The sequence below is a fragment of the Prionailurus bengalensis genome, chromosome A1 (genome assembly GCF_016509475.1).
Source record: "Prionailurus bengalensis isolate Pbe53 chromosome A1, Fcat_Pben_1.1_paternal_pri, whole genome shotgun sequence".
Lineage (NCBI taxonomy): Eukaryota > Metazoa > Chordata > Mammalia > Carnivora > Felidae > Prionailurus > Prionailurus bengalensis.
In genome coordinates, this window is record NC_057343.1 from 179,068,257 (window position 1) to 179,082,861 (window position 14,605).

The following is a 14,605-nucleotide window of genomic DNA, read 5'->3' on the forward strand; positions in this document are numbered from 1 at the left end:
GGTTGCTCAATAAAGGTGAATTTAAATATACATTATATTTAATAATGTTATTATTTATGTATAGTGTAATATACATTTATGTATATTTAAATACACATTATATTTGAACTATGTAATCTTACTCTTCTAAGATAAAGTATTTTCTAAATGTGGAATTACTAATAACAACAGTGATGATGATCACTGCAGGCAGAGAAGGGTACAGGAAAGAGTGGATGTTTGAAGGTTCTAAGCTCGAATCTTGGCTCTGCTACTTGTTAGCACTCTGGTTTTGGATAAATGACAGCCGTTAATATTTTTGCTGTTCTGAGTTTTATATGGACTTAGGCAATTGCAGGAATCAAGTAAAGTGTGATCACCAGGTTGTCCCCCCAATACCCTTCTTTAGGGAGCAAAGCTTTCCCAAGGTATAGATATTTAATCAGCACAAAGACAAATTCAGGACTTTACCATTCAGCCCTTCACTTAATACATGGAGCCACAGATCAAAAACCTTCCTGACTCCTCTCTTTTCTCAATCAAAGTTTGAGGCTATAGGGAAATCAAGAGCATAGAAGACAAGCCACCAAAATGTGCAGGGAGAAGTCAAAGAGCAAATACTGAAGACAGGGATGGGAACAGAAATTCTAGTTAAATGTCATGTCCTCAGAGAGGCCCTCCCTGACCACTCTGCCTAAAACGTTACCGCAAAACTTGCCCCAGACCCCCAACCACTTTCCACTCCCATAACCTACTTTATTGTTCTTATGGGACTTCCTGTGACTGGGCCGTATATTCACATATGTTAATTCATGGTCTTCCCTATGACGACGTAAGCTCCTTGGTGAGGGAACTTCATCTGTTTTGATCATGACTATATCCCAGTGCCTAGAATAGTGTCTGGCATTCAAGAAATAGTCGTGTAGTGACTGGCTAACAATAGTTATTTCCTGAGTGCTTACTATGTGAAGGCAATGAGTTTGATACTTGATTTACTGAACACCCATGGAGCTGTCCCTAGGTTCAAAGCACTGCTGCAAGTCACGAATGGTCCCAACAATCCTACGGAGTTGTAAGATGATTTCCTTCATTTTGCAAGTGAACAGAGAGGCTCAAAGGAGTTAAGTGGTTTGCCCAACATCGTAGGGCTGCTAAATGTCAGTGGGCTACAAGCCACAATTAGGTCAGCTTTACTTCCAATCTCATGTTCTTCCCCCTGTCTCCAGCGGGTGGAAGGTACCAGAGGTGGGCAGTGAAGTCAGGGGCACAGAATCTTGAGTTTAGAGCTGCATGAAGGTTAGAAGAGGGTGAAGAACAATCAGCTGGGTTCTGGCGGGGAGAAAGGAACTCGTCAGCAATCCTTTGAGCTTAAGGTGGGCAACTAGAACACACTGGTGCGTGACTTCTACAGAAATATTTGTTTCAGTTATAGCACTGTTGCTGTCTTACCACAAGGTGATAGATATACTGTATCATCGAAGCTGGAATTTTTATGTCGTGCAAACAACTCTATACAACATTAGAGGTTTTTTCCCTCATTTGTATTACCCTTAGAGGTATCAGTTGCTGCTTCTGATATGAAAGGAAAAAACATGAGTTCACTCTCATATACAACTTCATGTTCAAGTATGTAGTCATATATTTAGCATGCCCAATGTATAGGTGATTGTTTTATGAGTAATAATTGAAGTTGCTCCTCTTTCTTTCTGACCGGGGCCCAGAAATCAGTATGATTTGAAGGTGAAGTGCCAATTTGCAGACTAATATTTTCACTGGCATCGGGAAAAGTCAATAGTAACAGAACATTGTTTAAGTTCTCAGTCATGCATAGATAAAAATGATAAGTTGTTCAGCTTTCTGGTAAAACCCAAAGCTAATCCCCTCTACTGGATTTCTGGGGATCTGATTCCTCAGAAAGTTATGCATTTTATGAGTTTCAAGTTTTTTTTTTCTTTCAGAGAAGTCACATTAAAATACAAATAGTAACCTTTTTTAGTACGTTGGCTCTCAGATATTTTATTTATAAGACACTTCATTTGTTATTTTATATAACTTAAGACCTTGCTTGGTGGGAATGTAAAATGGTACAGCCAATATAAGATGATGCAGCCACTGTAGTTACTAAAAAAGTTAAACACAGAATTGCCATTTGACTCCGCAATTTTACTCCTGGGTATACAGTCAAGCAAATTCCAAGCATATGCTCACACAAAAACTTATACACAAATGGTCATACTAGCATTACTGTAATAGTCAAAAGGTGAAAATCCAACTAACTGTTAATCAACTGATAAATGGATAAACAAATTGTAGTCTAGCCATACAATGGAATATCAGTCAGTCATAAAAAGGAATGGAGTATGGAAACATGCTAAACTATGAATGAGCCTTGAAAACATTATGCTCCATGGAAGAAGACACACAGAAGGCTACATATTATGTGATTCCATTTATATTAAATTTTTAGAATGGGCAAATCCATAGAGGCAGAAAGTAGATGGTTACCAGGGGCTGGGGCCAAGGGCAGTAACTGATGACTACTTTAAGATATAGGACTTCTTTCTGGGGTGATGAAAATGTTCTAAAATTAGCTAACGGTGATGGTTATACAACCTTGTGAACATTATGAATATACTAAATACCACTGAACTGTATGTATACTTTAACAGGGTGCATTTTGTGGTAGGTGAATCTCAGAAAAAAGAAGAAATCCCAAAACAACAAAAAAACCACCACCAACAAAATTTCCCCCACCGTTAAATGTATGCAGAACAGTGAATCTTCTCATTTCCTCAAATTCAAATGCAAATAGCAGCTGCATTACTGGGGACTTGGGAGAGTAGCCAAGGAGAAGCAAATAGTACAAATAAAATAATTATGGTAATAATAAATGGTGGTTACTAAGTTACTAAGGATTTATTATATGATAACTATTGTGTGAAATGCTTTCGTATTAGTGATAGTTTAGTATGGTAAGTGGAATAATGGACTCCAAAGATGCCCATGTCCTAATCCTTGGAATCTGTGAATATGTTAGGTTATAAACAAAGGGGAATTAAGATTGCTCATCAATTGCCTTTAAAATAGAAGATCATCCAGGAGTCCAAGGTAATCACCAAGGTCCTTGAAAGTGTTAGAGAAAAGCAGACGAGGAAAACCAGAGAGATGCAGCATGAGAAGGACTTGACCTGATGTTGCTGGGGAAAGGGGGTTATGAGCCAAGGAAAGCAGGTGGCTTCTAAACTGTAAAAGGCAAGGAAACAGATTCTTCCCCAGAGCCCCAGAAAAGAACACTGCCCTGCTGACACCTTGATGTTAGCCCACTGAGACCCATTTTGGACTTCTGACTTCCAGAGTTGTAAAATGATAAATCTGTAATATTTATGCTGTTAAATTTGCAGTAACTTGTTACAGGAGTAACCGGAAACTAATATAGCTAGTAAAGATCAGATCTAATGTTACGAAGCTCTATTCCAAACTACAGAGAATTAAAAGGGGAGACAAACAAGGAGATGCAGAGGCAGTTGGGTGAAGAAAACAATATATTTGAAACCAAGTACTGACAGGTCGCATAATAAAGAGCCAGTGACTTCTGCAGGCCTAGGCCTGCATCATGTGCTGTTCCCCAGTGCTTCATTAGGACAGTACCTCTCAAGTTCTATTAGAATAAGCCTTGAGAATTGTGCTTAGCTAGATCTAACTTGGGCCAGAATTTAGTTTTCATTTCAGTTTCCCCCTACACAGCCTAGGAGTTGTACCTGTCTCTGTTGGGACTATGGCTTCAGGTAGGGCGGGCTGTTAGAGTATCTGTCAGCAAGTGTCATCGGCTCTTGCTTCCGTCGGAAGATAACAGCCCAAGTGCCAAAGGCGGAGTAGGCAGCTATATTAGAGGGACTGAACTTACCTCATTTTGAGGCTCCAGTGTCAGTCAGTGCCCCCAATTGTACATGCAATAAATATTTCTATTTAATTAATATATACTGAGTGCTTGTTTTGTGACAGGAATTGTTTCAGGCCTTTTCACACATCTTCGTCTTATTTAAAGCACATTACAATTCTTTAAGATAGATACCTCCATTTCATAGATGAGAAAACTGAGGCTCCCTTTGATTCCTCTCCCTAGGGAACCAGAATGTTTATTTTAGTTCTCAGAAGAAAAATACACTGCCCAATATGCAGACCCTTGTACTCCTTTTTCTAGGAAACCTAACCTAAAAGTTGCATCCCTGAAGCATCTCATTCCCTGGGGGGCTCTGGACTCTCTACCCTCAAAACCAGGTAAGTTATTAAAACTGGATCTGGACTTAATGGGCTGCTTTCTGCCTACAGGGCCGGCTAATTAGTCTTAATTATCTCATTATAGATTCTAAGTATTTCCAGCTGCTTCTTTACCCCTTATTGCCCAGTCCCCGCCCCCCCCCCCCATGTCTGTTTTCCAGATAGTCTCTGCCAAGTCCTGGACACAGGTGATATATTGATGTATTCTTCCTATCTATCAGAACATTAGTTATTTCTGATCAAGCTTCTCACTTGCTAAACCCTTCTGGGACATCTACCTCTGTGTTCTCTTATCCATGAGAATAAACATGCTTTGGCCAAATATTAGACATGAGAACAAATCTTAAAAACTACATTTGACTTTCACTGACCAGAGAACTGTAATATACCTATACAGGGCAAATAATAAACGTGAATTTATCTATTTATTTGATTGAAGCTCGGAAAGTAATCCCTTCTCCCTTCTCACTGCCCTCAAGCCTCAAATCAATCACTCAGTCCAAACAGTTCAAATAAAAAGGAAAGAGAAAAAGTTACCTTTCCTAATTGATTGAGAATATGAAAGGCGAAGTAATAGCGAATTGAATGAGAATGTGTGGTCACAGGGCTAGAAGTTATAGGACTGTGACTGACCTTGGGCAAGCCATTTAATCTTTCTGAACCTACACTTTCTAACAGATAAACAGTGCAATAATACCTATTTCACGTGGGCTCTTGTGAGGATCAAGTAGGATAATGTATGTGAGAGTGGTCTGCAGACTGTAAATTTGTAAACAAATGTTAGTTATTAATAAGGAAAAGGAAAGTTTCCTTCCTCCGTGTATTTTTACTTTTATCATTAGCAGTTATTTCTAGAGTACTCTTCCCTTTTTATTCAAATCATTTACTTTTTAAGATTTCTCAAATTTAAGCTAGAAATATCTTCAGGTGCTGATTATCTATTAAAGGTCACAAAGGTAGATGCATAGTATGGCATGCTCTTCCCTAAAGGGAGAATATCTCGTAATGTCTATAAATAACATTTTAATATTAGCATTCCTTGATCATTACAAAATATGACTGCTTCTTAGAGTTTGAGTGTCTGAGGAAAGCATTTCTCACTCGGATCCTATTAACAAGCTTCTCATCTGGGTAGTTCAAGATAAGGTGCAATCACAAAACGTCCGAGGAAAAGCAACTGTAAGTGACACCAAGGAAACACGATTTTAGTGGCACTGAGTAATTCTAAGTTTGTGGTTGGTAAAAACTTAATTTACAATGAATACTATTTAGTTCTCCACAGAACAAAGAGCCTTGTTGTAGTTCTTTTCCACACTTCCCCTCGCCAATATTTGTCAACTGAATTCACCTCTATTCAAATTAAACAAAATAGAAGGTTTTATTTATTCAAGTATTTTATACCGAACAGCTCCCTGGAGGTTCTCCATTTACTGGCTTGGGTAATATTATCTTTCCTTTAGTTTATTAGATTGACAAAGTTAATTTAAAAATAACCTAGGGAACTTTAAGTGATTCTTGGAAGGGCTAACATGCGTGCACATATGGCCGGTCACCCATTTTCTTCTGTATGTATGCTATCTTGTGAAGGGAGGTTTTGCATTAATTTTTATAATTTCTTAGAATACAGAAATACACTGCCAACGTGAAAGATCATCGTCCTGATGATGAAATGCTTTCAGTTCTGTTCTTTATACAAGTGAACGTTTCGTCTAGTGTAGCCAAGGAGCAATTTGATAAAATGATACAACTGTTTATTGCCAAAAAACCCCCCCATTTTCATCTGAAATACAACCTGGGGCACATAGCATCTAATTAAATTCATACAAAGTGCAAATTATTGAATAGAAACCAAAATGCATTTCAAAGTAAACACCAATTAATGTGACACCCAATTTCTTTCCCCTTTCCTAATCGCTCCAATGTGCATGGCTCGTACATAACATACTCAGCTTAGTTTGTAAGATTCAATTAGAAAGAATATGCTTTACATTGCAGTCTGAGAATTACATCCCTTGCTTTGCAAGCAGGCTGGTTAGGTGTTTTTTTTTGTTGTTGTTGTTAATTTGATTCTTACCAAAAAAAAAAAAAAGTCAGTGGTATAAAAAGTCCTTCCGTACTTTTTCTTTAATTTGAGAAGAATTCTCATTACCTAATATTTTCACTTACTTCATTTAATACATGGATCTGTGCTTCTTTTGACAAATGCACCATCTCTGTTTTCTTTGTTTCCGTGACATTGAATACAACAGAAAACTAGGAAGCCACACATATAGGAAGTCTGGGAGCAACGTTCCAGTCAACCTAGTTTTGTGAGACACGGCTTCAAATAATAAATTATAAAATAAAATAAAAAAATAAAAATTAACAAAACAGTGCTCAGCAACACTCATCAAAAGATCATCTATAAAGTAGTAACACTTAAAAAAAGAGAGCAACAAGTGACTTGAATTGTTTTGTTGTGGAGAGGCCAATGATCAAAGCTACTCCCAGACAGAACCTGGCAGGAATTGCTGATTCCAGGAACTATGATGATGGCATCTTGGTTATGGTACACTTTTGTGTCATTCATTCACTAAATATTTACTGAACACCTACAATGTAGCAATAGGAGACTGGTACTAGAAAACGTGAAAATGGCAAAGTCCATGCCCTGAAGGAGCTCAATATGTATTTTGGGAAGAAGAGCAACTCTGATTCCTAACAAGGAACAGAAGCTCTGGTAATACATACCACACACAAATCATCCCTTGATGCTTATAATATACCTTCAATTATTTTAAAAAGTGAAAACCACTAACAAAGACTTTCTTTTCAAACAATGTAAAAGTTCCATGACTGTAGCTGCCATTGTTTTTAACTTTGTCTATAGCCAGATTCAATTTACTTGTATGGAACACCTACCACGTACCAGGCCCTTCCACATAGTCTGTCTCTATTTCCCCTGAGGTCTAAAAAGTGCTTGCAATCTAAAAGGATATTTACTTTTAAAAAACACTTCGAGCTAAGAAAATATCAATTTATACTTTATATTGTTATGAGTTAGATAATGCAGAGGAATCTAATCCTGAGAAACCGAATAAAATCCTCTTTTAGTTATTCAAGTTTAGATATTTTACTTCAGCTTCTCATACCTCACAGTTTACACTGAGAGATACTAAATGAAAGTAGGCTTCAAGATGGCAGCCTGCAACACTGGGTCTTTCTGGGCATCATCATGACTCTCAATTATCAATGCAGTGGTAAGTAGGGGGAGGGGCGGTGAATGTCAGCAGTGCCATCCTGCTGTTTAAGCTACTGTGGATTTATGGAAGGTTCTTTTGTCTACATTGACTATGTGAGAAAGGATCTTGACCTACTCCATTTCTAGGTCTTGAAAATGTGCGTGACATGAACCTATTTCCAGGAAATCTCCTCTACCTCGTTCTCTATAGCTTTTGTCTCCCCACCTCTTTCACTGTCGGACAGGGTCATTAAAGGAGCATTTTTAAGTCTTTAGGAAATAGATTAAGTCTAGACAAGGGTTTTAAAGTCTTCTTTAATGCTGGGACAACTGGGAGGAAAGCAAGGGGGCAAGCTCCTTGAGGGCAGGGGCCTGTACACCTGGCTGGTCTCTGTTTTGCCCTGAGAGCTCAGCACAGTGTGCTCTCTAAAGGATCATTGAGAACAATGACAGAGTTGGGCTGCTCCTCTTTGCTCCAATGCAGCAGCCAAGAGGTAACCCAGGCCAGTGTGCAGTATGCAAAGCTGTCACTCAGCTCTCCCACTTGCCTAAGGTAGCAGATGATTGGGTTTTGCATGCCTGGTTTACACTCTTCAAATATTTATAGACAGTTCTCTTTGCCTCAAGCCCTAGTTGTCACTTAGCCAAGTTATACATACATGGTTCTTTTAATCTTTCTTTAGAAATCAATCGCATCAAGCTCCTTAATCATTCTAGATGCATTTCTCTCAACTTTTGGCTGTTTGTCTCTCTGGTAATTTATTCTGTTGAAATGCATGGAAATAATGCAGATGCGGAACAGAGAAGGGTTTAGTCACCTTTCTACGACAAGGTGCAATGTCTTTTATGTGCAAAATAAAATTATCCTTTCACCTTTTGTAAGATCGTATTTAAAAAAATTCATATTTAAGTTGATGGATCAATCAATATATTGCAAGAGAAAGAATGAAAAAAATATCATCAGTAATATCTTAAGGATGATCTTACGGATCAGTAATCATCTTAAGGATGATATTGTCATTGACTGAACTCTTTCATGTATCTATAAACTGATTAATTTAACCTGCAGTATTCAAACACGGCTGGGGGGCAGTGGGGATGGGAATCCAGAGTAACATGGTCACCACAGAGGCTTAAGTGCCCATCCTAAGGTACTATCTACCTGTGGATACATTTAGCTAACTTCAGCTTTTCAATGAAAAAAATTTTTAAGTAAGTTATATTTTTTCCCATTACAAAAGTGATACCTTAAAGAAAATGTCAAATAATCTGGAATGAGAAAAAGCTACCTATAGTTAGCCCAAAACAATATTTAACATTAAAAAAAATTTAAGTCTTTTTTGGATGCATTCCCCACCCACCCTAGGCATGCTCATATCATTTACACAGTTTAACACCTGGTTTTTTCACTTAATGTTATAAAATTTCATGTATTGCATTATCTTCAAATCCCAATTTTAAGACTACAGACTATTCCATCAAGTAAGTAGATGTGCAATAATTTTACAATTCCCTACTATTGGATATTTGCATTGTTTCCATTTTTTTTTCTAGATTAAGTGTCATTACAAAGAAAATCTCTGGTGTAACGCTCTTCCATATTTAAGACTATTACCTAGATTCACAGTAGTATAAGTAATGGATCAAAGGATACCCAGAAAATACACTGTGAAGTAAAGAATTAATGCAGGTCCTATTTGAAGTGAAAAATACCACTTGAAATACAAAGATTTGTCTTTTGATGCTCAAATCATGGAGAGTTGTAGAAAACTGTCAAAGATGATAAATTCTAGTAACTTAAATGTGGTACTCACTAGTATTCTCCTTTGTTCGCCCAAGTATGTCATTGAGCCCTTATTAATCAGGCTTAAATTCTTGACCTTACCTAGGTCTACCATCAGAAGGCGAGTGAGGGCCGTGTAGAAGGTTGTTCGGCACCTGAAGTCACTGAGACTGTAACTGTCACTGATGCCAAGGAAGGGGAAGTGTTCACTCTAATGAAAGCAAAAGAGTATCCAAAGTTATTAATGCTTTACCTAAACTACCCAGAAATTTCTAGTCATTAATTAAAGGAAGTAAGACTTACCGTGTGGTTTTTTAGCATGAATTTCACAGCATCTATCTTCACAAGTTTTTTTAAAAGGATATAGGTAATAGGAGTTAAGGAATCTGGGGAAATATAATGGTTTTATCAATAGATAATCAATCACAAAATAACACTATAATGGCATCAATTTCTATTTACGAAGAATCAATATTATTTCTAAAGAGCATTCCTACAGAAATGTCTTTCATTCTGTTAAGAATGATAATCCATTATTAACCAGTGCAATTACTTTTCCTATCTTATACATATTCTAGTTATGGAAAGGAAAAATGAATTTTATAATTAAGACAAAAACTTCTTTACTATTAAAGCCCTGATAGTAGAAAATTAAAACTGACCCTTTCTACATTTTGGATATAACTTGAGAACTTCTCTTCACTTAATATTATTTCATAAAAAATAATTATAAAAGACCTATAATAGACTATCCAGAAAGAGAAAATTATTCAATTCTAAGAAACAATGAGCCCAGTTAGTAGAAATCTAAGGAAATTCTGCTTTAGATGAAGATGAGAATGCTTAGAAAGATGTAGCTGATCCATGTCACCAAGTATTGAAGGACAAGCCCGACATTTCTAGTAGGTGTAAGACACCTTATATTTGTTAATTCACCTAGCTTCACAATTACACTGTCCAATATTATTTATTGCTAACTCATAGATATGAAAACAGAAGTTCAGAGAAATTAAGTTACTTGCCCAAGATTACACAGCTATAGGTTGACAGTGCTGAGATTTGAACTGAGGTTTGACTACAGAGGCCACGTTCCTTCTACCGTACCACATTTTCACCTGAACAGTTCAGCTCAGAACGAGAAGAAAGTGGAAAAACCATAAACATTATCACAAGGTCTAAATAATTCTGGTTAATGCTGCCATAAAAGAAGGGCTGATGTGGTTCTAAGAACGTCTATTTAGTATACAAAAACCCTCTTCTCTTACTTAGTCCCTCAGGTGTGGGTGTAAGAGTAGAGAAGACATTGGACATGAGTCAGGAAGGCTGGGCTTCTGGCTTGACTACCCCATCCAACCAGCTGGTTCTGAGTCTGAGTACTGTACTCGGCCACTCTGAGCCTTAGTTTCCCTCTCCAACAAGCAAGGGTGAAACCTATCACCCAAGCTATCCCACAGGCCTGTCGTGAGGATCATATGATGCAAATGTCTTTGGCAATTATAAATCAGGAAGGAAGACACAAAGATGCAGAGAACGAACGTGTACAGAATGTTTGCTACCTGCAGGGCTGACTCTCACAATCCCATGAGGTAGGTAGAAGCATCACTTCTATTTTTCTGATGAGGAAACAGATTCGAAAAGATTAAATAGAACTTTCCAAAAGACAGTATAATTTAGATTCAAGTCCCTCTGACTCTACAGCAACCATCCCAGCTGCATAGTAAGCATGTATATTTGGTTCACCTTCATGTCAGACGGTAAACTTTCTAAGGGCAGGGGCTGTGCCTATGCGTTTTCCTCAGCGCACTGCTGTCAAGTGGGTGCTCAATGCACTGTTTTTCTGGCAGGCTGAAGGGGAACAAGATCAGGACTGACCCATAAGAGACTAACCAGGAAGAGAAAATTATTGAATTCTATGAAACGATGAGACCAGTTAGTAGAAATCTAAGGAAATTCTGCTTTAGATGAAGAAGATCAGAATACAACTAGAAAGATTTTTCTCTGCATATAAAAATGAAATTTGAGGGGTGCCTGGGTGGCTCAGTTGGTTAAATGTTCGACTCTGCAGTTTTGGCTCAGGTCATGATCTGACAGTTTCATGAGTTCCAACCCCACGTTGGACTTTGTGCTGATGGTGCACAGCCTGCTTGGGATTCTCTCTCTTCTCCCTCTCTCTCTGCCCCTCCCCCACTCATGCTGGCTTTCTCTCTAAATAAACTTAAAAAAAAAAAAGGTGAGATTTGATGATTTTTCCTGTGTGAATCTGTGAGCAGAAGAACTGCCATTCAAACTTTACTCAGTTAAACAGGGGTGGGGATCAATAAACTAGGAAATATCTTAAGTAATTACCAAATACAATTCTCTTGGAATTGCAAAGTTAAAAGTGACAGGGTCTATGGGTAATAAGAATGCTGCCATTAATAGGAATCTTCCTGTCAGTGCTACTAATAAACAGCAAGTCGTGTTTTGACAATGGAATATTTATGGTAGCAATAAACAGAACACTCACAGGAAGTATCTCATCTGCCAAAGACACATTTTCTGCAGAATTGCATCTGTGCACTTTGCATCAAGGCCAGCCTCACTGCCTCTTAATTACATTCAAAAGCAAAAAAAAAAAATGATTAAGAATAAATTTTTACTTTTTTTCAATTAAGAAAAAAATGAGAATTCATCTGAATATTTATATTCCTCTATAGGAATTCAACTCAAAGCTAGTTATACCCCTTAAGAGAGTCTATAATGTTTTTTATTCTTTTAAAGGGCAAATGGATACATCATCTTTACGATCTTTTTACTTTCATCTTGTTCTTCTCTATGAGACTAGGGTTCTTATAAGCTGTTCCTCTTTAGCCGGGTGGGAGCATTTTAGTGCCGTGGCAGTACTAGGTTAGATTTCTGAGGCTTGCTCGACACAGCTCGTGACCGTGAACATAGTAATGGTGGCTGACAGTTAACAGGACCAATAGGAGGAGTCTACAGTAGTGGGTCAGAGAATTTCGTGAAGGTCACACATGGAACACATGTGACTCTAAACCAAAAGCTTTCATCAGGTTACATCATATCCATTTGATTTTAAAGAGGCCAGTGATTTGAGAGAGATTACTAGCTTCTTGAGATACAAAGGAAACTGGAAGTAGGTCCCAGAAAAAACAGGGGAACTGTTCTTTTAGGAGGGACCAATTTATTAAAGAACCTTCATCACATCCAGGACTGAGCAGACTCCACAGCCTGGCTGATATCAACTCACTAAACACAATTCCTAGAAAATTTCCATTTGTTTCCATATAGACTTATGAAAACACTGAGGAAGGGGAACAAGGTCTTACTGACAGCTAGGATGAAAAAGAAAGGAAGGAAAAAGTCAAAAGAAATGGTATATCCTACGGATGGTTGGAAATTTTGAAAATCTGTACCTCTGAAGAAGAGGAAAACCAAGCTGAGAATGAACTGGTTTTTTCAGTTCCTGGAGTACTACACACTATAGCAGCTGATGGGCATGGCAGCACCAAGTAGGACTTCAATTCATGGTAGCCAGACTTCACTGAGTATCTACATTTCATCACACCTAAAATGCCACTGGTTAGAAAAAACATCATCATTTTATGTGCTGAGAAAGAAAGGGTGTTTTAAAACATCACCAATTGTGGTGTTTACATATCTTATTACAGAAGTGTTAATGTGTGAAGCAATTTCTGTTTTAAAATCAAAGAAGCAGTTGGTGTATTAGGTGTAAGACATTCGCTGAGCACTAGAGGGTAGATGATACACTGATCTAGGCAATTATTTAAAAGCCATACATGTTTACAAATAGGTTTTGCAGACAGAGTTAAAAACACATTATCCTAATGATAGAAGAAAGTTCACAGATAAGAAAAAGACATGTTGGAAATTGCTATCGGTAGATGACAGGTACAAAGTATAATGACTGAAATATCAGTTTCGTTATTTCAAAAGTGAGATTATGTTCATAAACTACTAAACTAAAAAAAATCCAAATATGTATAACCAAAATGAAGCATCTTAAGGAATACTATTAATTACTTATAAGGAACAGGAGTTAAGGCTTTGTCAATTAACTAAAGGGTAACATTAGGTTCACATGCCCACTACGTGAAATTGTGAACTATAGAAGAGGAGAAAGAAAAAAAAAAGACTCCTAATCTCTAATAACTTCCAGCCTGATAGCTGAGAGGACTAGCCAATACAAAGCTATGTGATACTCATCTTCGGACATACAGATAAGAACTGGGTGTTCAGGAACATCAAGAAAAATAAAGACGATAGGAATGGAAATGAAAGGAATTAATATTCAGTGAGCACCTACTGTGTGACAGGATCAGTAGTATTAGGTGTCATATTTTCTTAGATAACATAGATATATTGTTACAGTGCTCGCTTCTGGCAGCACATGTACTAAAACCGGTAGGAAGATCAGCATGGCTCCTTGAGCAAAGATACATTGTTACATATTTATTACTTTATTTAATCCTTACAAAATCCCAAGAGATAGATAATATTCCCTTTCTACAGATGAAGTAACTGAGCCTCAGAGAAATTAAATGACTCATGTTCTTTCAGTTAATACAATGACAAAGGGTCATAACTGTTTCAATACAGCTTCAACAAGTCTTCAGCAAGACTTGAAAATTTAAGAGACCTAATTGAGTTGCAAAGGGTCAGATGAAAAGAACAGCATATGTGGTGATTCAGTAAAGATAATTAAGGGTGTCAAGGGGAAGGTAAAATAAATTTCCTTCGCCCGAGCATAAAGTACAAATAGTGGTTGAGAGGTGGATCGGAAAATTAGTTACGAGAACTCAGTAAGTCAAGTACTGTTAAAGGACTCATGTTCTAATCAATAATTTTACTTTGACCCGAGAAGCAAGGGGAAGTGATTCTGGGCTTTTGGGAAGAGAAATGATCAGATCACAATAATACTCGAGGAAGGTAATCTTGTGAAGCAGGAATCTAAAGAATTGTGTGAAGGTCTGAATAAGTGGGTTACAGAAAAGGAGTAGAGAGGATTCTCACACTTGATTCTAGTATAAAAACAAATGGAGCAGATAAATTATGGGATGACTTTTCCATGGATAATAGAGACAGAAAACAAAGAAATAAATCAACATTTCTTTTGATGAGAAATGTTAATAGAAGTACGCCTGAGGGATATATGCTGAAACTAGTTTTATTTAACATTCTCAAAACCATCTGGAGATGGTGGTATTCACTGAAATAAAGCAATACATTTTAATACTGTTTCACAAAGCAGAATTACTACTGTTTGTTACTAAATATTTCCTGTAACAGACATACCCAATTGTACTTCCATCCTTCACCCTTATTTC

General features: G+C 37.4%; 1 protein-coding gene across 5 annotated transcripts in view; it reads right to left on the bottom strand.

Moving 5' to 3' along the window:
* The window catches only part of RANBP17 (RAN binding protein 17), a 333,056-nt gene that overhangs the window by 76,132 nt on the left and 242,319 nt on the right, over positions 1 to 14,605 (bottom strand). For all 5 annotated transcript variants that reach the window (XM_043596086.1, XM_043596085.1, XM_043596083.1 and 2 more), the window contains 2 exons: positions 9,564 to 9,627; positions 9,363 to 9,471 (listed from right to left, as the gene is read on the bottom strand). In XM_043596086.1, coding sequence (XP_043452021.1) covers positions 9,363 to 9,471; positions 9,564 to 9,627 — 173 coding nt within the window. The remainder of the gene's footprint in view (positions 1 to 9,362; positions 9,472 to 9,563; positions 9,628 to 14,605) is intronic.